Source organism: Manacus vitellinus, unplaced genomic scaffold, assembly GCF_001715985.3.
Source record: "Manacus vitellinus isolate BGI_N305 unplaced genomic scaffold, ASM171598v3 scaffold_0_pilon, whole genome shotgun sequence".
Taxonomy (NCBI): Eukaryota; Metazoa; Chordata; class Aves; order Passeriformes; family Pipridae; genus Manacus; species Manacus vitellinus.
The window spans coordinates 11,749,510-11,774,037 of record NW_021938789.1 but is presented as its reverse complement, the minus strand read 5'-3'; the positions used below and the strand labels follow the sequence as shown (position 1 = coordinate 11,774,037).

At 36.1% G+C, this 24,528-nt stretch overlaps 1 protein-coding gene across 1 annotated transcript in view; it reads left to right on the top strand.

Annotated features, from left to right (window-relative positions):
- ADGRA3 (adhesion G protein-coupled receptor A3) overlaps positions 1–24,528 on the top strand; it is a 43,866-nt gene that overhangs the window by 927 nt on the left and 18,411 nt on the right. Inside the window, exons 2-9 of the mRNA XM_018067878.1 lie at positions 996–1,067; positions 8,506–8,577; positions 9,897–9,968; positions 10,898–10,969; positions 12,490–12,650; positions 13,508–13,721; positions 14,576–14,740; positions 22,420–22,621. Coding sequence (XP_017923367.1) covers positions 996–1,067; positions 8,506–8,577; positions 9,897–9,968; positions 10,898–10,969; positions 12,490–12,650; positions 13,508–13,721; positions 14,576–14,740; positions 22,420–22,621 — 1,030 coding nt within the window. The remainder of the gene's footprint in view (positions 1–995; positions 1,068–8,505; positions 8,578–9,896; positions 9,969–10,897; positions 10,970–12,489; positions 12,651–13,507; positions 13,722–14,575; positions 14,741–22,419; positions 22,622–24,528) is intronic.

The following is a 24,528-nucleotide window of genomic DNA, read 5'->3' as shown; positions in this document are numbered from 1 at the left end:
GTAAGGAGGCATTTAGTTTTCTACATAGTAATGCTAAAGAGAAGGTTAGGGAGGGATTGATTACACGTGGTAGAGAGGGTAGGTAGGGATTGATTACTGCGTGTTTCACTGTAAGAATTGAGGAATATCAAATAAAGCTGTCAGAAGGTGTTTTCAAAATGAGTGAGATGAGGCATTCTTTATGGAATGGAGCATTGTACTGCGAAGCCTCTTGTAAGGAGTGTTGCCGATACCACCAGAGAACTATGTAGCTCTATAGAAAGCAGGTCCTTCTAAGTAAGGAAACATCAAGCTATGCAAAGGATTTCCTACCTTGAGGATAATTTGCATCTGCTGACTGTCTGTGCTTGGAGGATAGGGTACTTGGCTAGATGGGCCTGATCCAGTTATTTCAATGAAAGAGGGGATTCATAGTTATGTGTTCCTTAGAGAGAAGAAAGGATAGATAGGAATGCTTGCTGAGCTTATTTGCAGATGTTTTAAAAAGATTACATTGAGAAGTAGGATGAAAGTGTGAAGAATGGCTGGGAAAGGTGGCACAACCTGGGAGAAGTGAGTGTGTGTGTGTGTGTGTGTGTGTGGCTGGAGGTGGCAGGGGAGGAAATTGGAAACAGGCATGTGCTGCCTGGTTTGGAAAACCAAAATGGGTACAGAAGAGAAGAATGTCGAATGTACAGATTTGTTCTTTAATACTTAATTTTCTACTACACCAATTGGGTTTTTCCATTAGAACAATCCTAGACTGATATATTTATTTCAGATATTAAATATGTAAGCTTGCATGGTACTTAGGACATATAACATAGAAAATCCTCTTTTTCTCATTGGTAATGTTTAAGCAGTGCTGTTGTATACACCTCAAGACAATGAGCTAGGCATTGTAGTTTGATATACAGGCTGCTAAACAAAAATATTTATGCCAGAAGTGTAAGCTGCAGCAAATAATTTTGTTACCATACTTATAATATATTGTTCTTGTCTCGTTTTGTTTACAGGATTTTGAGTAACAATAAAATAACAGAGTTGAAGAATGGCTCCTTCTCTGGATTACACCTTCTTGAAAGATTGTAAGTACTTCTTAAAAAGCTATTTTCACTTTAAAAATTAAGTGATATACTGTTTAGGTTCCATTAATAATTCTGAGAACAAAATGTCTTAAAGGACATCAAGATAAAGAACATATATTTCTTTGTGTTTGAAGAGTTAACATAGTTAAGCGTTCTCTTTATGAATGGCATGTAACAGCAAAAAGGGATTATCTCACCTGCAGGTGAGAGGGCAGCTTCAGTGGGAAGTTCGCTGGAATGATATGACGAATGGATTTGCTTTGTTGGTGGTGGTTTTGTAATACAAAAGCTTATGTTATTAAAAAAATTACTTCTTTAATTTCTTTTCTTATGAAGTGTCAAACCCTTTGTCAAACAGTTGCAAAGTATATTTGTAGGGGAAGCGGATGTATTAGAGCCTCTAAAAGAGGCTAGATTTATGTTGTTTGTTGTTGACATATATTTTAAGTTTTAGTGCTTACTTCACAACTTTGGTATATACTGAATGTACGGGGGGCAGGAGTGAGTCTGATGGGAGTAGCTTCTTGGATATCTTTTGCTTCCTGTTTTCACTTTCCCTTTCAGATGACATATTGCCTACGGGATAAGAAGCAGCATTGTAGCTTCTGTTACAGTCAGCTTTTTTCCAGCTGGTAGAAGTTCAGGATTGGCAGGTTGATCTACCTGGGAGCAGGCATAAACTTTAGAGATAAGGGTTTTTCTAGGCCATTTGACTGGGAAAGTAGCCAGTTTCATAATCATCTCACAGCATCTAGGAAGAGTTCCAAACGACTTTTGACTTCAGGGGATTAAAAGTATTTTATTCTTCCTCTAAAACTTCAGGGCTCCAATCCCAGTCACCTGACCTAAATAAATTCAAACACTTCCACCACTTCCTCTCCCACGTACCAGAAGAAAGATTTGTCTTTGCACTGGCAGATGAGCTTTATTGGAGAAGTAAGCTGTTGTGCCAAAGAAGCCAGGCTATCAGCAGTGATGGCATTTGCTTAGGTAATAAAGGCATCTGCTGACAGTTGTTATTTGTTGAAACTCATTACAATTTTCAGACAGGAAATACTTGAAACTCTAGTTAGATTGAGATGATAATTTATATTTTCTCCATGAGTCCAAATCCTAATTTTCTTTAAAATCATACGAATGTGGCTTTCTTCCATTTAACTCCTGTGATTTGTAAGGTTTTTTTAATATATTTTGTAAGGGTTTTTTTTTTGGTTATTTTAGTATCTTCTTTCATGAAAAGGCAAAGACATCAGGAAGGCATCATTTTTGGAGCATTTAAAGTGAGCTGGGATAGCAGTAATTTAGAAGGTATGGTGGTCTCATCTGAATGAGAACTCTTTTTATATGCACTGCTGTAGGAGTTAGTGCATCAACAAAGGATTAATAATGGCCAGGTGTCTTCATCGTAAACGGAGGGAGAAATTGTGTGATACACTAGTTATTAATGATTATTTTTTGTTGTATGTGTAAGACTTATTTAAAAGCAATAGATATTTAGCTGTAATAAAAGTAAACTTTTCTGCCTTAAGTGCTCTTGGACAGAAACTACTATTTTACCTAAAATAATTTTTCAAACTTAAATGGATAATCAAGAGTAAAAGGAAAATTAGTTGAAAGCCACAGAAACTATTTTAAACATTCACATTATGTTGAACATAACTCAGTTTCAAATGGTTTTCCTTAATTTTCATTGTGATAACTAACAAACCTTGAAAATTGCATTTTTTTGACAGTTTCTTGCTTATTTTTATTTTTTTCTTGTTACTCATACTTCGTATTGTTTCCTTATGAGTGTTTTCTTTCTTTGTAGATGAGTTCTTTTCCCCATGTTTAATTTATGAGATGAAATGGAGATAACAGAAATAAATTCAGTCAGCATTTAAATAGTTAATTCAGACAGTATCATTGTAATTTAACATTACTGTTTACTAGGAGAGCAATTTTATATGCATTTCATTTATGTTTGTTCCTTTTTTGTGATGTTGTACTTGACAGCAAAAATATTCGCCATTTCTCTTTAGTGGTTTTCAGGTAGACTTTAGATGTATTGATATATTTAACTAAGGCCTCTGAAAAAAGTAAATTAAATGAATGTCAGGAACATGTGTCTGCATAATAATTGACTGAATTTTAATCAATAATCACAACTTCATAATTCATTTGGTAATGTACTAAACTTGTTTAGTTCTTGGACATTTTAATAAAAATTTGCCTTTTTTGAAATGGTTTCTGTTATTTTATTAATTTTTCAGGTAAACTTGGATATATGGTGTCTACAACTGGCAAGTTCTTGCACTTTAGGTTATCGTTTTACTCAAATGTGATATCTCTTGACTTTATCCCCGTCTGACAATTCTTCACTGTTACTATTGAAAGGGGGAGATTGTTTTATTTGTTGCTTGTATGCACCAAAACTGTGAGGAAGTACATTAAAAATGGTGGCCCCAAGTAGCAATTTCAAATCTATTTGTTAATAATTTTTTTTGTATATGTTAACTTATGAAAGTGTGAATTTGTTAATCCATTATTTTGTGAAGAGGTGGATAAGCTAACCAAAATAAGAGTTTTATTTTACTGGAGGGTGAAAATGTGCTGGTTTAAAGGTAAACCGGTGGGGGAAATGAACCCAACTCAAAAGAGAGATTATAAATCAGAATAAGAATTTAATAAAATAATACAATAAGTACGATTATACAGACAAACAATTGGTTTTAACCCACAAAACCCAAATGTATAACCCAGCACCCTGGGGCATGAACAGAGTGGTGTTTGTTTGGCCCCCTGAGTCCAAAGTAAAAGGAGAGGGGAAAACCTGTTGGTGGGAGTGGTGGTTGTAGTCCAGTCAAAAGTGGTGGTTGCAGTCCGGTCGAGAGCGGTGGTCTGCAGTCTTCCTCTGGATCCCACAAGTGGTTAAAAAAGTCCCAAGACTCCAAGATTATATGTTCTCCAGTTCAGGCAGGAATGCCCAGCACTTCCCTCAGGGCGGGGAGTTCCACAATGGGTGTGAGGACAGGAGCACCCTCCTATCTCACAGGCCTCTTAACACCTAGTTTATAGGTTGAGGAGTCAGGCTGCTCTGGGTAGAGGGTGTAAATAGTCTATTGATACCAGTTTCTGGGAAATGGCATGGAAGGCTATAGAATACACAGTTTTGGGTTACACCCATACAGTGATGAGCTGCTCCCATCTGTTCTAACTAGGACAGAAATGTTTGTTAATTATAGTAGGAAATGACTATGCTATGTCTATATCTACTTTTGCAGGAAAGAAAGCATGCAAATAATAGTAATCAGGTCAAAGACTTCAACTGTGCTAAGTGGTAATAAAAGTGTCTGTACAAAAATATGCTAAATATTTAATGTCCTGTGACATTGTTATGCTATATTTTGATATTAGTTCAAAATTCAACAAAGGCAGATGCAGGGTCCTGCACGCATTCACGAGTACAGGCATGGGACCAACCTGCTGTAAAGCAGCTCTGCAGAGAAGGACCTGGGGATCCTGCTGGACAACAAGGTGTTCATGAGCCAGCAGTGTGTCCTTGTGACCAAGAGGGCCAGTGGTATCCTGGGGTGCATTAGGAAGAGCACTGCCAGCAGGTTGAGAGAGGTGGTCCTGCCCCCCTGCTCAGCCCTAGTGAGGTGCACCTGGAGTGCTGTGTCCAGTTCTGAGCTCCTCAGTACAAGAAAGACATGGAGCTCCTGGAGAAGGTTCACTGGAGGGGTATGAACGTGATTAAGAGACAGGAGCATCTTTGGTACAAGGAAAGGCTGAGGAAACTGGGCCTGTTCAGTCTCATGAAGAGATAACAGAGGGGACCTCATCAATGTCTATCAATATCTGAAAGGAGGGTGCCAAGAGGATGGAGCCAGGCTCTTCTTGGTGGTGCCAAGCAATGGGACAAGAGGCAATGGGCAGAAACTGATGTACAGGAAGTTCCACCTGAATATGAAAAGGGGTTTCTTTACTGTGTGGGTGACCATGCACTGGAGCAGACTGCCCAGAGTCTCTCTCACTAGAGATATTCAAGAACCATCTGGATGCAATCCTGGGCAATGTGCTCTGGGATGACCCTGCAGGGAGGTTGGACCAGATGACCCACTGTGGTGCCTTCCAACCTTACCCATTCTGTGGTTCTGTGAAACAAAAAAATTGAGTCATGAACCTCTGTTGTATTTGCCTGCGTAAAATCTACACCCTATAGAGGTGTGGGAAGGATTGGAAGACTTTTGTGTAATGTTAAATCTATTTCTGCAACTTCTTACTTTGTCTTCTTGCCTCACTTCCCTTTTGAAAAGGCATTCCATTATAGGAAGAGTCCATGGTAGCTCATATGTTTCCTGTTTGACATTGATTTTCAAATTGTGTTAAGGAAGAAAAGATAATATATCCAATGATAGTTGAGAAAGCTAAATAATGTATACATATTGGTATGTGTATATATGCATAGTTTGTTTGTGCCTGCAGGATGCTTTATTAATAATTAAGACAGTATTCATTGTGCTGAGACAGAAAGCAGTAAATTTTTAAGTATGTATACGTGCACTCAGTTGGTTAGAACTTGGTGCTGATTACACGAAGGTTGTGGGTTTGAGCCCCATGTGGGCCATTCACTTAAGAGCTCGAATCAGAGATCCTTGCAGGTCCCTTCCAACTCAGAAGATTCTGTGATGCTAACTTTTAAATCATAGACAACTAGCTACTAAAACATTTCATTTTAAAGTCTAATGGAACAAAAGGATTTTTTTTTCAACCATAGTTAAATTTAAGTAATCTTTCATTAGGATATTTTTCACATCTTAACAAGAACATTGGATGTGGCATTGAGGCTCTTAAAAATGTTTTTGCTTGTTAGGAAGTTGCTATTTGCCCGCTTAATCATGGATTTGATAAAGGACTGTTCCATTTGGACACAACAATATCTTTTATAATGGAAACGGTTAAACAGAGGGTTGTGTGATGGTAAAATCAGCATCCTTTGAGGTTTTCAGGGCTTTACTGTACGTAACAGTGGGGCAGTTCATCTGATTTAGTTGTACTTTGTGCCACAGTTTGAACTACATGACTACCCTCAACACACTCCTTAAAACCTAAGTTTTTCTACTGTTGTAACATCAGTTAGTCACCTTCACTGATAAATTTGGGGCATCCTTACTTGCATTCTTATTTAGATCTAGGAGAAAATTTAGAATCTTTCAATAGGTTCTCAGTGTCAGATTGCTTACTACCCCTTTTTTTTTTTTAGCAGTATTTTTAATTGCTAGACAAAAGATGTAGTTACTGTAAGATAAAAGATGTTACCCTAACTCAAATCCTCGTCTTTTGGGTTTTTTTGGACAGGTTTTCTTCTATTTGGGCAAATAAGTATATCTTGTCAGTTGAACTTTGCCAAGGAAATTTAAAATCAAAGTCTGAGATGATTAATTTTCTGTTGCTAAAACTATTTATAAGTATTTATAAGCATAAAAACAATGAAAACTTCAAATCCAAATGCAACTTCCTAATGAGATTGTCTCTCTCCCACCCTTTTATGTGAGAATCATGTAAGTGTGTTTGATTTAACCATTACTGTAATTTCTTCATGTCAAAACTGCTCTAGATGCTGGAGTCCTGGTAGTTGTACCAACCTGTGTGTGAATATCTTTTACTGTTTCTGAAGGGCTGCCAGACATGTCACTGTTAATTTTGACATCTTTAGGTATCTCTTATTTCACAGTTTTCCTTTCCTAATACTTTTTGGTAGATGGATGCGTAGCTAGTGCCTACAAAGGACTGCCACTGGGAGGGATAAAAAAAAACAAAACAGAGACTCCCCGACTGTTGTAGTTGCAGATTGAGAAAATTCCAACACTTTGGACATTCATCTCTATGAATCCATTGCAATGGATTTCAGAAAGAGCTTTATCAGGGAGTACTCTTTGACTTTGTGGAGTGAAATTAAAGATCAGTGATAGCCTAGACTAGTGGATTTCCAAGGCATGTTGTCAAGGTTTTTCTCCCTCAGTGTTTTCAACAGTGAGATTTTAAGTGGGAGTTACATGATTTTAAGCTGAAATTTTAAAATATGAACAGTAAGTATAATTTTTCTTCTCTACTCCAAAGACTGTTGGTAAATAAACAATTAATAACGTTTAATATTCTCAGATTTGTCATGGTGTGGTACTGTGTTTAAAAGTCTGCTGAAAGAGCCAGTTCTTCAGGCTCCTGATACTGCCATTGTACAGGGCAAGAAAATAAAGTTGGGATAAGAGAAGTGTGTATATGAAAATTAATTTAATGTATTGCAAGGTAAATTTAAAGTATTTCAAGTATTAAAAATTTTTATTTACAGCTTCAAGTTTGATCCACATGCCATGACATTGTTGTACTATGATTAGTTAATCTGTCTGCAGGAAATGCTGTTGTGAAATCTTGGGATGAATTATATTTTCAGTCATGCATGTCTCTGTGATGGTAGATGTTATCCTCTTGTACTGTTCTCTTTCAGGAAGAATTAATGTTGTAGTAGATTTAGGAGATGTTTTTTCTACTCTTGCATATTAAAACAGCTTTTAAATGAAGTCACTAATTTTCCTTTTGAATGCAAAATGTTCAGATATTACCAAGGAATGAGAAATTTTACTTGTACTAATACGTGTCTGTGAAGTTTCAGATAGTAGTCTAATAAAAATCTTCGGTGAATAAGGAGGTAGAAATAATTTTAGCATTCATGCAGTGATAAAGTTTGTTCAAAACCATATAATGCTGTCAGCTGCTTTCTGTGACCTTTCAAATTAAGCTGTATCTTCAGAATATCTCAAGTTGGGAGTTAAAGATCCTGTATCACTTGTAAAGCAATTTAATGCCATGGTTACTTTACATTTCTCCTTAGAGTCCCTGGGAATTTAAGATTTAATAATCTGCTCTGGAGTTATTTCACCAGCTTTGTTTGGGATCTTCAGCCAGGGCTTTGCTTTTGTGCCAGCAATGTAGGTGGAAATTTGCAATGTTGTGTCATCAGTGTATTTTTAGGATCATGTTTTGCTCCTTTTGGTAGATGTTGGGCACTACTGAAGTACTGAAAGTTGGATAGACTAAAGAAGACAACATTGTGCTAAACAGTATCGTACTGTGTAATGAACAAATGTCTCACCCTGTGTAACTGTAAGCTATTCAGACACAGTGGAAAAGTATCTTTGACTCTATACTCTTTCATGTGATATGAACTGATAGTATATTTAAGGGAATACATGCTGTTTCTATTCCTCCTTATAGTTAAAATACAGATTTTCAAATTTTGAAAGATGCTACATCAAAGAAAGTAAAAATGTGGGTTGTTTTTTTTTTTTTCTTGGAGATTCTCAAATAAATTAAGGCAAGTTTGGTGTATCTTCATGCATGTATATCTGTTTTAAAGTGTAATTTATGGTACATGTAATGTCTTAATTTTTCCCCACAGGGATCTTAAGAACAACCTTATTAGTACTATAGATCCAGGAGCTTTTCTGGGGCTTTCATCTCTGAAAAGACTGTAAGTACTATATCTAGCTAGTCAGTTTAAACAAAACAAACACAACAACCCTCAGAGAGAGTAAGTCTTAGGTTCTGGAAATTTAGACAGCAAAGCTATTATATATTAAAAGTTGAATATATATATATGCTGTCTAAATTTATACACACACTCATGCACACATGTGTAAAACAAAGCCTGCTTTCAGTCTTATGCCTGAAGAACATCCGCTGCTTGTGGCTTGGCAGTCGCACTGTTCTCACTGACAGTCTCTTGTACTGTTCCTTTCTTCTTATATTTCAGTGGCTTGAAACATCACTGGGTGAATGTTTATTCAGAGCTTTGATGCCATCAAGTCTTGTTTTGTTAAATGCTAAACTCCTTACGATTTTTTTTTTCCATAGGGCAGAGTGGAACATAGAGTCCCTTACTATTAATATTATGCTGAAGTTACTGTGCTGTTAATGCTGCTTTATTGAAGGTTATGCCAAAATTCCCATTAACACATTTTTGGGGGATTTATGCCTTGACTGTAAAAGTTCTGTACCAGATGAAACTAGAAAAACAAGATTTTAGCATGCTGGCTTTTCTTTTCTTTTTTTACCCTTATTTTTTTTTTTTAACACTCCAGATTTTTGGAATGTCTGTAACAACTTTTAAGTCTTGGTGATTTTGCCACTACCTCCTTCCCACCCCAGCTTTTCTTAATTTTTTATGGTATATATGTTGATTTGTCACTGATCAGATGATCTGGTTCACTTAAAAGGAAATAATGCTGGTAATTGCACTTTTGAATGCCTTAAAAATAAAATTGAAGGACTAGTTCTAGATCATTACTACTTGCAAGCTTAATTTTTATTCCTTTAAGAATGTTTGGCAATTTGATTTAAGACCTATATTGAAAAATATATAACACTTAAATATTTATCTAGATATAAATATAGAAGTAGTCTTATTTATGTATAATAAATGCACTAGTATAGGTCTCTGACGTTAAAAAATTAAATGATGTGGCACATGTGATGATATGCTATATTAATATGAAAGTTTATTTGGTAGGGATGTAAGCCTATCCTTTTCTAAGAGAATTTCCCGATAAGGCTCAGCCTGTTGAACTGTATGTGGGCAATTATAATTACTTAAGAAATGGATTAAGGAGTCTATATGCATGTGTATACAGCTATATAGCAGTACCTTGGGGGTTTTGCTGAAAAAGACCAAATATATATGTGGTGCAATCTGTTACTCATGAATCTTAGTTCATATACTTCTGTTAGCAGACTGTATGTCATTTGAAAATAAACCAGTTCATTCTAATTTTTCCTTTTTCCTATTTATAGAGACTTAACTAATAACAGAATAGGCTGCCTGAATGCAGATATATTTAGAGGACTTGTAAACCTTATTAGATTGTAAGTATAATTTGCTTTATATAAATACACCTAAGTTTTAGCTTTATGTAAGTTAACATTCTTTGTTTCAAGCGGAGTACTTTGTTTAAGTGTGGGTTGAAAGACAGACAGCTTTGTTTCTCAGTAGCAAGCTTAAAGAGCAGTGGGGCCAACCCAAACCATACTATTCCGTGCTCTGTTGACCTTGGCAACAGTTTTCCACTTTCTCAGAAGGTATAGCAGGGGAGGTGGAAGTGACTAGCAGACTGTACAGAATATTTTCCTTAGAAAAATATTTCAGAGTTTTAGAATCTTTTAATATCCATGCCCTGTAACATGGCATCGGTGTGGGTATGTTTTGCTGGCTTTCTTGCATGTTATGTAGTTCTTCATTTACTTTAGAGGATAACACGTATGATTATGAAATGTTTCCTTGCCCTGGTTTTTGACTTCTTTCACACAGTGCTTTCACTGATATATTTTATTTATATATATATATACATATATATACATATATATATATATAGGAAGTGGTATGTATAATATTTTTTAAAAATATTCTAATTGATCAAACATGCTTCTTATAGCGTGTTAATAGGAATACATCAGTTCACTGTGAACAGAGAAGTTTTCAAACTTCTTGAAAGCTATGCTCAACATGTACTGGTTGTTGCTTTAAATAAAAATCAAGTATTTGCATTCACTTTTTTTTACAGTCTTAAAATTCTTCAGCTAAAACAGAAGTATTGGGGAACAGTTTATTTTGGGATATTTTGCTAAGCTATTGACACCTGATTATTATTCTTACAGTCTTGTGAACTATGAGAGAGTGTCATAATAGTATATTGTAGTTTTTAATAATAGTGTTATCTTGAAGAGGGTGGGCATTTTTTATTTCATATGTTGGTTGTTTGATCATAAGTTAAAATCATGATACTTTTATTTCTCAGGAATCTTTCTGGAAACCTGTTTTCTACAGTTACGCAGGGAACGTTTGATCATCTTGGTTCACTGAGGTCTCTGTAAGTACTTACTGCATCCAATCTTGATTTGCATGATCCCTTGTGTTCTTAACAAAAAACCATATTATATACACTAGCTTTGTTTTGCATTTTTACTTTTAATCCTCTTAACTGTTTTTTCTTATCTGAATAAGCACTTGGCAGGTGTATGTATGTACAGATATTTGGGTCTTTGTACAACCCCCTTCAAAAGCTGCTCGCTATTTGTTACATAGTTCTGAAAGAACAAAGCTCTATTGGCATCTGGGCTTCCAAAAGTTTTATTCTGAATTTATCATTTATAGTAAATAAATAGCATTTTATACCTCTATAACAAGGGGAACAAATACTTTTAAGAAAGATCTTAGTCTCTGAATAGCAGTATAGTTTTGTAACATGTAACAGTGGGTACATCTCCACCTCATGTTATTTTGCTCTCTTAGAGTCATGAGTTGTAAGGAAGAAAGTAAATGAAGAAAATTCAGTGCTGATGATTAGCTTGCATTTTTTCCTGGTAGTCATGACAATTGGCTTCCTGTACTGACTTTCTCAGAAGCTTTGATTTCTGGCTTTGACACTTGAGTTAATTTCTTTTTTATAAAAGCAAATGTTTCTTTTCCTCCTCCAGCTTTTAATTGTAAGTTTTTATTCCTGGTGTTTTAATTGTGTATGTAAAGATTACTGTCCAAGAACACCACAGATCAGACAGGAGAACCTGGATATAATCCTTGACATTAAAAATGTGTGTGTCTGGAGGAATTCCTGTGAACAAACACCAAATGAAGTTTCACAGGAATGTTGATTTCGGGTTTGAAATGTTCTGCCTGTGATGTTGTATTGTCCTCTAGACATTGGTAAATGAAAAAGAAGTTTTCACTAGACATAAGAAACGGTGTAGACATAGCCATATGTTTTGGTATATTTTTAACTGTTTCTAAACAGATAAAATACTAATTTCTAAAATCAGTTCATATTAATGTCTTTTAATTTAGCTGACTTCAACAGACATCTGTGGGGAGGTTTGGTATAACCTTTTAGTAGAAAGTACTAACTTAACAGAGAAGACTCTATGAATCAGTTAAAAACCTTATGATTTTTATATAAAGCAGACTAAAATTGTTTGAATAGTGGTTCTGGAAAGAGAAATGGGTGAGAAGCTGTTTCTCTTAATTTTAGTGTTAAAGCATTTGATAAAATTAAGCAATGAAGTGTGCTCTTAAGTTATGATGCATATGCATGAACACCCTCCATGAACAAAACTGCTAGAAATTTTTTCATGTGCTAGTATTAGATGTTCCTCAGTTATGGAGAGAATTCCTTTTTTTCAGGGAGTATATTCTTTTGTTCTCAGATCACAGTTTGCAGAGGATTAGAGTATATTCTAGTGGGTAGAGGCAGGCAACTCCACTGTATTCTGGGGTTTCACTGCTTATTGTCTGCGTGTCTGTGTCAATGAAAGGCATTGCACAGCTGTTGATGTCAAGCTTTCAGACCTTGGAGTTTTTCGGTTTATCACTGTAAATACCCATTTTTTGTTGCAGAGAATTTCAGACTGACTATCTTCTTTGTGATTGCAACATACTGTGGATGCATCAGTGGTTAAAAGAAAGAAATATAACTGTACGCGAGACAAAATGTGCCTATCCCAAGTCACTTCAGTCACAGACGGTGACTGGTGTTAAGCAGGAGCTTCTGACCTGTGGTAAGCACTCCTGGCAACTGATACTTGTTTTCTAAAGCATTTTATGTTCTGTTAATATTAGGGAAAAAACTTTCTCTGCTTTGTTTTGTTTTCCTAAAATTCAGCACTTGTATGACAGTGGTAATAGTGAATCCTTTTCAGAGGCTGAATTTTAGTTGTGATTCAGTGTTGCTTGCTTTTGGAAATAAGTAAATTGATGATTGTGGATGTTAGTCTGTAGAAGCAAAGGATGACTAGCATTCTCAAGAGATAAACTCCTTTTTTCTGCTAACCTGTGTTTTTCAGAGATCTTTACCTAAACTTCACAAGAGGAATTGGAAACTGATAATTTCTTTCCAGAGTCTAGCTTTCTGACTTTAGATGTGTGAATTATTCTAATCCCAAATTTCTGAAGTTAAAAAGATCTTCAATTACTTTCCTACATGATGATTCTGTTCTTGATTAGACTTCTCGTGACAAAACCATTATCAACTTGCTCAACTTCTTCTTTTATTACAATTATTCCATCTGTAAAAATTAAAAACTGTATGTATTTGTGATTTTTGAGTCTTAGTAGTGAGAAGCTGTGAAGAACTAAAATGTATAAATATATTTTTCCTTCAAATTTGTTTTTCACTCTTTCGTATGTGATCTAGCAAAAGATTCCTGAAATGTATTAAAGGAGTACATATTTTGAAAAAGAATATGATGATAATTTGTATTTTTCAATATCTGATGCACTAAATGTTTATATAAGTCTTGCAAGATGCAATTTACAAAGTTATATCAATAATTGATACTGAGTGTATTTTTTCTCCTTTTTTGAAAATTATGTCTATAACAGATTCTTAATTGTGGGTTTATTTCTTGAATTCTAGAACCACCGCTTGAATTACCGTCTTTCTATATGACTCCATCTCATCGTCAGGTTGTCTTTGAAGGAGATAGTCTACCCTTCCAGTGTATGGCTTCGTATATTGATCAAGACATGAAAGTCCTGTGGTATCAGGATGGGAAGATAGTGGAAACAGATGAGTCCCAGGGGATTTTCGTTGAAAAAAACATGATTCATAACTGCTCACTGATTGCAAGGTGAATCCATAGGGAGAAAACGTATTTCCCACTCCCTGTTTTCTGCTCTGATTTGGTGACTGTTTCCATAACCAGTAAGGTCCCCTCATATCCTCACTGAATGAACATATGTAGGCAGAAACATCCCAAGTAGGGAAGTAGTCTGTAACTTCACATATCTCCTCCTAACTATAAGTTTTGAGGAAGGAGGTCTAGAGATTTGATTAGTCAAACCTACATGCTTAAAATAGGATTAGCTAGAGCAGGTTGCCCAGGACTGTTACAGTAGGGTTTTAATTTTCTTCAAGTTTTACTCAATGCAGTTCATGTAAAATATGTTTGTGGTAGACCACATTTGTTCTCTCAGAATATTAAAATGATGAAAATGTTGAAAACAAGGCATTTAACTGAACTACTTTTGGATTCCTCACTCTAGACTTACTCAGCATCTACAGAGTGGTTATATATCCTGTAGTTGTACTAGTAAATTAGTACTTTGATCCTTATAACAAATCATGCATTTGGAAATTTATTTTAATTTGCCCTTTCTGGAACAACTGAATGGTTTGTGTTGAAGAGCAATGGTAACACATAAGGAATTTGGACTTATCATTTCTTCTTTCTGAAGTCAAGGGACTTTTTCCCATGGCTGTTCTTTTTCTTCCCTACCTTGGCAAAATTGAGAGTTTGAAGAATAGTAAATAATTCTCTATTAATTACAGTACATTGAGTTGTAGATAGCTCTGGTTTAGTAAGATCACTCATGGTTGTATGTAATTTGTTTCTCCATTGTCTTTCTGTATATCATCTTTTGGTAAAGCTTATATAAATTTTATTGCAAGACTGAGTTTTATTTGTTTGTTTTATCTTCCCAGTGCACTGACAATCTCAAACATTCAGGCTGGCTCCACAGGAAACTGGGGTTGTCATGTGCAAACCAGACGTGGGAATAACACAAGGACAGTAGACATTGTGGTCTTAGAAAGTTCTGCACAGTACTGCCCTCCAGAGAGGGTTGTGAACAATAAAGGGGATTTCAGGTGAGTAACCTCAGGGTTTTTTTCAGAAGAAAGTCCATTTAATCTTGTTTCTAAGATTTTATGCTTTAAAGGCACCTATGTGGATGTTTTCTTGTAAACTGTGTTTAATAGATTACCTGTTTAAAAGTATTATATGCTGACAGAAGTGCATGAAACTATACCATGAAATGTTAAACTTTCAACCAGTTAACACATCCTTGAAAGATATGGAAAGTAAGCTATTATATTTGAAATATATAAATGAAATTATTGGAATAGAATTAAACTTTTTTAGATTACCTGTAAGTTAGAGTTGGACTACATACTGTGATAGGGTGATTTCCACCAGGTTATAATTCTCTATTTAAAATCTTTCTGCTCACATACAACAGAATCACTATATGAGAAGTACACAACATAGTTTGGGGTTTTTCCCCCATTTTATTAGAGTAAGTAATATGAATGGTGCTGCTTCCTTTTAATGATTGTTGGGACTGTAGTGGCAGCTCTGATGTTCCACTGCGTTGGGTGTTGCGGAGTATTTTATCTTTTGTTCTTATCTCTTCACCTGTTTTCCCTTTTCTGATCTTTCTGCTGCTGGTTACTCTAACAACACGTTACTCCTGGAGGTGCCAGCTGTAACAGATAGCTTCTGTATAGATTCTCTATATGTAAGGTAATTCCCTTTATAACTACTCTGTGTTATACCTCCCTGCAGTAGCTCCTACTGAGAATTAGTGTATGTAATAGCATTGTGTTCCCTATGGTGCATAGGGTTTCTTAATGCTGTAAAAACTGCTTTTATCTGCTCATTTCACTTTTCTTATGCTGCTTGGCTATGTTGATCTTCTGCTTGGTCTTTTGTTTACAGTTACAATCTTTCCCTGTGTACATTAGAGTTTTTTGAAGTCATCATCTTTGTATACAGTCGATCTAAGACCATAAATCTTTTATATTAAGGAATGAAAAGTAAGTTAAAGCATGTTGTTGGGACATAATTTGTGGGGGGAGGGAAGACAAGCTTTCAGGTACAAAAGGCCTCCTCCAGTTGTAGCTAAAATTTAAGTAAAGTCCTGACTGAGAGCATTAGTTCCAAGTTCATCTTCTTTATGTTCATTAGTTGGACAATTGCTGACTGAGTATGAGCAGCTATTAGTAAAGAAAGTAGTGTGAAGATCACTTGCTGCACAGAGGCAATTTGGAACTACTGAAGAACCACACTTTCACATTGTAAGGAGTTATTTATATAAGAAACTTTGTACGTATCTTTTTACACTGTGGTGGTTTCAACTGCAGGGATAAGCATTACATTAGAAAATGAGAACTTCCTGCTTAAGGTAAAAGGCGAAGAAAGTCAAACAGATGCATGCTGTATTCATCAAAGAACACATCTATTTAAATCACTTATGCTTTTTTTTTTATGATACAAATGTGAATTGTTCTTCTTTGATTAGCCATTAAAGGTGAAAACAGATGGTAAAGGCTTATTTCAAAGTGTTTTCCATTAAATTAACCTGTGCTGTTCAGTGACTGTTCAGTGGAATAGGATTTACCCCCTCTGGAATTCAGTAGAAAGAAATAAGATTTCAGGAAATGTTCAGCTTATCAAAAAGTTCACGATATCTGGGTTTATTATAACAGACTTCCACTCATAACTTAGGTAGAGTAATAAGAAAGAGTAATTTTTCACCTTTGAGAGCATATGGAAATAAGGCTTTGACTAGTGAGAAATGCTTCAGAGCAGATGGCTGTAAATGATCCTAGGTGAATTTGATTTTATAGTTTTTTAGTTGGAACTGGTTAGTCATTTTAGCTTGGAAGGTGTTTCAAAACTGGCATCTAGACTTTTATCCCTGCAGAGATGGGATAGCAAAGTAGCAAAAAACGTTTGTCTTCAGTGTCTTTGGCTCAGTAATAGTTTAGCATAGTTTATAAAGGTTAGGCAAAAACTTCATCATAGAATCTATTTGCTTTAATTTAAATATTCTTTTAAGTCTTACTCAGCTAATATCCCTGAATGTGTTACAATCAATGATTAAATTGAAAATACAGTTTGTATGTTAAAGTGCTTCCACTTCAGTAAATCCTTTAACTGTTGTGTTTAACATAATTTTATGATGGTAGTTGATAGAATTCTTTCTTAAATATAAGAATTAACTTTTTGAGAGCTGTTACTCCCTGGGCATAATATATTTTAAAATTGTAATTATCATGCTAAATTTAGAGAATTACTAGGATGTAATAATTAAAAAATACTGGATTATATGTAAGCTAATTAAATTATGATATAAAAGCTCATTGTAACTGAAAGTTATTGTTCATTTTAGGAAATGAATGCTTTCAAAACAGAATTAATATATATGAAGGAAAGAATTCTTTTATAATCTCATGGACTGGCTTTTTTTTTTCCCCCTGAAATGAAATTACAGTACTTAAACATAAATGAACCATCTTTTCCCCCACAGCTGTCTACTCTTATGTATATGTGATAAATTTTGAGCACCTAATTATAAAGAGTAGTGAAATAAGAGTGTTAATACAGTCCACATTTGCACTTCTGCTAGCCGATAGGTAAACTGTGAAAGATATTGAAAATTAGACTCACAAGAAATTAAGAATACAGACTCACATAGCGTTTGTTTGGATGGTGAGAATTTCATGTCGTTATTCACCTTTTGAACCCTGCTGGAGGGATGTACTCTCCAACTCCTTTGAAAGAGAATGCCTCCTCAGCTCATCTCATACAGGTATTGGGAGGAAACAGTTCATGACTGAGAATAGTACAGCTTAACATTCATTTAGCAAAAATAGGGTATAAGGAGAATGTAGTTGAAGCTGGAATCAGTTCCCCTATCCTGGGTTGCAAAACAACTAGTACCCATAGAAGGTGTATTGTGAATGAGAGAGGGAAGAGGATAAGGGACACTGTTCCTCACAAAACATTTCTTTTCATGACACTGTGCATTTGGATTGGTTTTGTGTATGTGAGATTATGGCAGAAAGCTTTGAGTTTTAAATTGCCCACCTTCTATGTCTGGTTTAGTAGAAAGCTTTCTAATTCATTATACAAATAATGGATTAGTTTGAACAGTAAAATGTGTCTGTAGATATCTAAATTCTAATGGGGTTCCGCATGGCTCTTCTTAGGCTGTGCTCTCTTGAACATCTTACTTATAAATGACTTGGACACAGGACTGGAAGGGATACTAAGCAAGTTTGCACATGACACAAAACTGGGAGAAGCTGTTGACTCCCTTGAAGGCAGGGAGGCCCTGCAGAGAGACCTTGGTAAATTAGAGAGAGGATTGAGCAATCACCAACCATATGAAGTTCAACACGGGAAACTGCTGGAACCTGGGATGGGGCAACCCCAGATGTATGTACAGACTAGGGAATGAGATGCTGGAAAGCAGTGCCATGGAAAGGGACCTGGGGGTCCTGATCGATGGCAGGTTGAATATGAGTCAGCAGTGCCCTGGCAGCCAGGAGGGCCAACCCTGTCCTGGGAGCATCAGGCAAAGCATCACCAGCTGGTCAAGGGAAGGGATTGTCCCACTGTGCTCTGCACTGGTGTGACCTCACCTTGAATATTGTGTGCAGTTTTGGGTGCTACAATATAAGAAAGATATTAAGGTCTTAAAAAGTGTCCAAAGGAGGGCAGTGAAGATGGTGAAGGGCCTTGAGGGGAAGCCATATGAGGAGTGGCTGAGGTCACTTGGTCTGTTCAGCTGGAGAAGAGGAGACTGAGTGGAGACCTCAGTGCAGTTACAACTTCCTAGTGAGGGGAAGAGGAGGGACAGGCACTGATCTCTTCTCTGTGATGACCAGTGACATGACCCAAGGAAATGTCCTGAAGTTGTGTCAGGGGAGGTTTATGTTGGATATTAGAAAAGGTTCTTTACCCAGAAGGTATTTTGACACTGGAAGAGGCTCCCCAGGGAAGTGGTCACAGCACCAAGCTCATTAAGCGTTTGGATGATACTCTCAGGCACATGGTGTGACTCTTGGGGATGGTCCTGTGCAGGGCCAGGAGTTGGGCGCGATGATCCTTGTGGGTCTCTTCCAACTCAGCATATTCTGTGATTCTGTGAAATTTGTTCTAAAAGTAGCACACACTATAAGACTGTCTGGCGTTGCTTGTATTCTTTTGAGAAGGTCATGGCAAAAGATGATAAAATGCCATGTAGGGAGATGAACACAAAGGAAACTCAGCAGGAATAAAAGAGCAGTAACAAAAGAGAAAGAGAGGGGTAACAAAAATAGGAAGGTGGAGATAAAAACAGGGAGAAAAGGCAAATAAATAATCTTATAAAAATCTAATAGCCTTTGAAGTAGTGTTAAACACTCAAACTCTCACTTTTTTGTTTGATGGCTACAGAAATTCCAGAAGATATATATATATAGCTTAGAAATCATACTTGTTTAAGAACATAGTAATTAAAGCTCTCCTGAAAAACTTGTTTTTTTCATTTGAGTCCTAATCTGAGAAACCAGAGAGAAACTGTTTCCTCTTTTTCTAATTCTGTACCACTAGATGTGTATAGTGAGAAAAGGAACAGAATGTGCCATTTTTCAGTGAAAATATTTGTCTTGGCGGTTCTGTCATAAACATCTGTCAGGACCACAGAATTTAAATTATCCTAAGGCCATGTGGCACTCAGTCTGTAAGGCAATACATTCAGTCAAAACTAAGCCAACCACACTTTAACTGAAAATGCTTTGGAAAAATACAACTTTTAGAAAACTGTCTGTAAAGACAGAGACAAATACCGCTTTCAAAGTGACATCTTTGATGTGGAAACTTAATATAAAAATTTCAGCATTGATAAATGGTTTTGGAATTTATGTTTTGGCACTCCAGTAGCGTGTTTCTGGAGACCTGACTCTGCATTCTGGAAGTGGAGATTTGGGTGTATTATGCAAGGTATTTGTGGGCCTGCATGTCTTCTAACAGCTGTGCCAGCTGATTTACTACTTGTCCTCATCCGCCTGTGTTCTCTTTGGCTTCATTCATTGAAGGCTTATTACGGAAACATAAGAATTGGGAACATAGAAGTATTCATCTCTGTACCTGTTTTTCCAGTCTGCGTTGAAACAGAATTTATTTCTGTGTTGAATCAGTCCCTACTGAATTTCAGTGATTTAGATAAGTTTACATGTATTGTATCCCCCTATCCCTCCTTCCCACCCCCCAGCACATCCATAACTTGCTCTCTCCATGATCAGAGTTGGCCAGACATGATACAGTGTGAAGTTCTTATTAACTTGCTAGAGTGCATGTAATGTTGCACTAAAGTTACTGCTGGGATTGTGGCAATTCACAACAAGGCTGTTGTTATTTTTAGTAAGGAAGATTTTTGTCCTTTGTGCTGCCTTTTCTTCTTTATGGGCAAAAAGATGGTAAAAAACTTATGTTACCATTGCAGAATCCATACCTGTTCTTTTAATTAATTTCCATTCTCTAAAATACCTCTGATAATTCCAGGCATTTAAAAATCTGTGCTAATTATTCTTAAATTTTTCTTTTTTCTTTTAACTACCTCCATTGCCACCAAGTCTAGTATAAGTTTTCCTTTCTGATAGTGGTTGATGGTGACACTTCTGTTAACTACTTGAAGTGGCTGCTGAGGCTCTGAATGTAAGGGAATGCATATTTGCTAGGCTGGGTGAAGCTCTGCTATGATACCCAAAAAATCTGAGGTCTCTCCTAGTATTCAAATACTCTGGTGATGGTTGTAGTAACAAGTCTCTGTGTCTTAACAAAATTATGTTACTACAGTATAGAGAGGTTACGTGTAATGCCAAAGCTGTGATAAAATTTAGTTAAATTTGTCCCTATTTTCTAGTTTAGTTTGTATTTATCATCTAGTTTTTTGCATTAGATTTCTTACTGACTTTAAATTCTTTTATAGTTGTTGCAGTGACCTGTGCAATATAGGGATGCCATCAGCAGCCATCTTTTTGTTGCTTGTTGCCCAAACCTAAGTAATGGTCAAAATGGCCTACAGTAAGAGTCTTTCTGCCATTACTGAACATGCTAAAATTGTTCTGTTGGAACTGATTAATAAATAGGAATTTGAGATAAAGACTTTCAGTATACCTCAAAAGGTTAATCTCTTCTATTATTTAATATAATTGAGAAGTGTAGCCTTTTGCCTTTGTCCATCCCTGGAGTTAATTCTCTTCTCTGAGGAAGAACTGTGATTAATCCTAGCATCTTCAGTAAGAGGAGTTACTTAACTGATGAATAAGGAGTGAAAATGGTCCTGACTTTTTCAGTTTGTCTGTTTTGGCAATAGTATTTAAATTTTTAATTTCCTGGAAATGGAACACCCTTCAAGGTGTTTACTTCATCTTCCTGCAAACACAGGATTATTTTTTTTCCAAGATAGATATATTCTCAACATTTCTTAATTTGGCCCATAGCAGTGAATATATTTACTAAAAGGCAGTCCAGATATAAAAGCAAACTTTGAATCACAATGTAATGCACCGGAACTTTTTGTTTGCCCAGTTCAGTTTTTGGATTCAGCTGCTTTGGACAAGGCCCTTTGAAATACTTAAAACTGAGAAAAACTGTGTTAGCTCGTAGGGCTGTCCAAGGATCTTGACTTATTTATGGTACAGAAAACGGGGATGATCAAATGAAGTTCTGTTGCTCTCAGTTTTAGTTAAATCTTTTATGTTGGGTTGTTGGATTTGAGATACTTAGCATTCTGCAATTTAGGTATGTATCCTTTTTACTTTTAAAATTTAAGAAATTTAAGTATTAGTGTTCAGGTATTAATGATTGATAAAATACTGCTTATGCATATATGAACAGGAGAGAGTACCAGAATCAGGGCATTCTTTACCCCCGTCCTTCTCTCCTTTTAGCATTGCAGCTGAATTCAGGCATGATTTCTTTCTATTCTTAGTTTTCCTTGAATTAGTTCTGCTCTCATGAGTGATCAGTGCACTAAAGCTGTATTGCAATCTAATTTTTGTATTTATTCTTTATTTCTTTTTTATCTATGTATATGTTTATACAGATAAAAATTCACAGTAAAATTAGAGGAGAAAGTGGAGAGAATGTTAGAAGTTTTCTTAAGACATACTTAGTTTCATATACCTTGAGTGAAAGGAATTATTTTCTACTTTCTTAATATTTTTAACAAATTTTTTTCCCATTAAATTCTGTTTGGTATTTTGTTTGTTTGCAGGAGCGGTGAAAGTGGTTATACTACTGCTACTATTTCTTAAGTACTGTAAATGTAGTCTTCTGTTCATATCTGCAGTTTGGTACTGATATGAATGCAGTTGTTTGAAAGTTACATTAATGCATATAAACAGGACAAGTAGAAAACTAGTTTTCAGCTTGTTTTTATAGTGTTAACAGGGATTTTTTTCATGAAGTAGGGAAGGGTTTTTATAAAAAAAATAGACTATTTTTAATTATTTTATAAACACCTTCTTCTCTCCACCTAAAACCTCATCAAAGAATTTTGAAAAAGCATGTTAGCATTAGAACTCATTTTGTTAGTGGAACAAATATGAACAGCTTGAAAATAGTGAAGATGAGCCAAGGTGGCCTTTTCAATAGTTTAGAGATGCTTAGTTTTGAGTGTCTCTTTATTTCATGTTGTAGTGTTTAATCCTTTTATTTACTTGTCATGTAAATTTGTCTAAATGTGGGGATTTTTTTCCTTTTGACTCCCCAGGTGGCCTAGAACATTGGCAGGCATCACAGCATACCTGCTGTGTACACGTTATTCCGCTGGCAGTGGGATATATCCTGGCAACTCACAAGATGAGAGAAGAGCCTGGCGCAGATGCGACAGGGGAGGGTACTGGGCAGAGGAGGACTACTCCAGGTGCCAGTATGCAAATGATGTGACTCGAGTTCTTTATATGTTCAATCAGGTAATTTGTGCTTTTCTTTAAAATCAAATTGTGAAAATCAGATTAATGAAAATAAACCCTCAAAGAACTCTTCATCTTTTTTTAAGCTGGTAATAATGGTGGTCTAGATCAGTTACGATAAACACGTGCCTCTGAGTACTGTAGTGGAACTTACAGGTTTAGGTTAAGAGCTTGGTTTGGTATCTCTCTTGAGTGCCCCCAGATTGAAAGTGCAAGGGAAATTTTATTCTTTGTACTCATATAAAGCATAAGAGAGTGGTGCTTGTTGTGATCATTTTTGTCAGCCTGATACTCTGTCCTGTCCACGTGCTATAAAGAAGCAAGACAGGCTCAAGCTGTAATGGAGAACAGCTCTTTTCATTCTACTAATAGAGTAGTCAAATTCTGCTCTGCTTTTGTTGCTGTAAACCTCTTTGACCAATGAGAGTTAACTAGTGAAAAAAGTGAGTATTAAATAGGCTTCTTTAGTCTTTTAGCACTTACCAGGGTATGAGAGTGTTGTAGAATTTAAATGTAGCTATGAAACAAAATTTTTCAGCTCCAGGCTCTATTCGAGGCTTATCTAGTTAATGCACACTTTCAGAAGCACTGCTCTGCAGTGATGTACCCAACCTTGTATGTGTAGGTGCTGTGTTGTAAATTAGTCCATAAAGCTTTGAACCTCTGGTCTAAGCTTGTGTTCCAGTCCAGTGCATGCTGTCAGATCCCTAGTATCATTGCAACTGGTGAAACTATGGAGATGACATTGTCTTCAGTGTGATGTTTTGGAGTTTATATGGTGGTTGTTTTTTTTTGTTTGTTTTTAATAATACAACTTGGTCACTTGAGTTGATGATGTTGGTAGCACCATCCATGTTTAACATGGGACTGTGGTGGTTGCCTGACCCCAGGGTAGAATTTCTCTGTGTTGGGTGAGTTTGGAGTGGTTTAGTTTGTGAGGTGACATTCATTTAGAGTAAACTTCACACTGCATATCAGAAGCACCACAGCCCCTAACTGACACAATTGGGATTTAAACATCCCTTTTGGATGTCTTAGATTTGTATGCATAGTGAAGTCTTGATGTCTGCTTGCTGGGGCTAAATCCAGTAGGAGGCAAAAGCATTGAACTGCATTTTGTGTATGTGGGTTGTTGTTGACTTGTTTCCTCTGTGTTCAGTTGCTTACTATTGCATACATAGTTTTTTATAGCTCTAGTTCCCTGGGAACCCATGAGCACTGGTGTAAGAAAGGTGGCAAGGAAGGGAGGGAAAGAAAGGAAATGCCTCTTTTGACCCAAGATAAACTTAAGGGTTGACATAATTATTTTTATTTTACTGCTTTATATTCCTAGCCTTAGAGGTGTATGCCATGACTTGGTCACAAGAAACATGTTTAAGGGTGATGTTTCTTAATGGCTGTTTAGCAGGTGAAAGATAATGTTGGCAATCAGTGTGTCCTTTTGTGGGACACACAGCAAGGTTGAGTGTTTGCTTATTTAGAGCTTTGATGCTGCTGATTTGCTTTTTTTCTCACCTAGGAATTCAAATTTTCCTGCAAGACCTGTGACAGCTCAATGCTACTCCTTCCTACGTGCTGTAGTCCAGCTGCTTAAGAGCCTAGATTACTTAAGCCTGTTATAACTGTTTTTGGTTAGCCAACATTTATCCAGTTGTGGACTAATACTGCCAGTTTCGTGGTAGGAAGTTTAAAATGTGAGGGTTAGATTGGTATCTTCAAAAAAGCAGAAGTGTAATTTTCATGTGTGAAGTAGATAACTTCCTCTTATCTGCTTAAAAATACATGTACACAGGTATGGTACACTGAAGTAGAGGTTTCAGATTTTTTTTTTTTAAGGGAAGAAGTGGCATGTTTTGGTTTAGCGTTGTTTTTATTCCTTAGAGCCACCTTCTTTTTACATGTAGTAG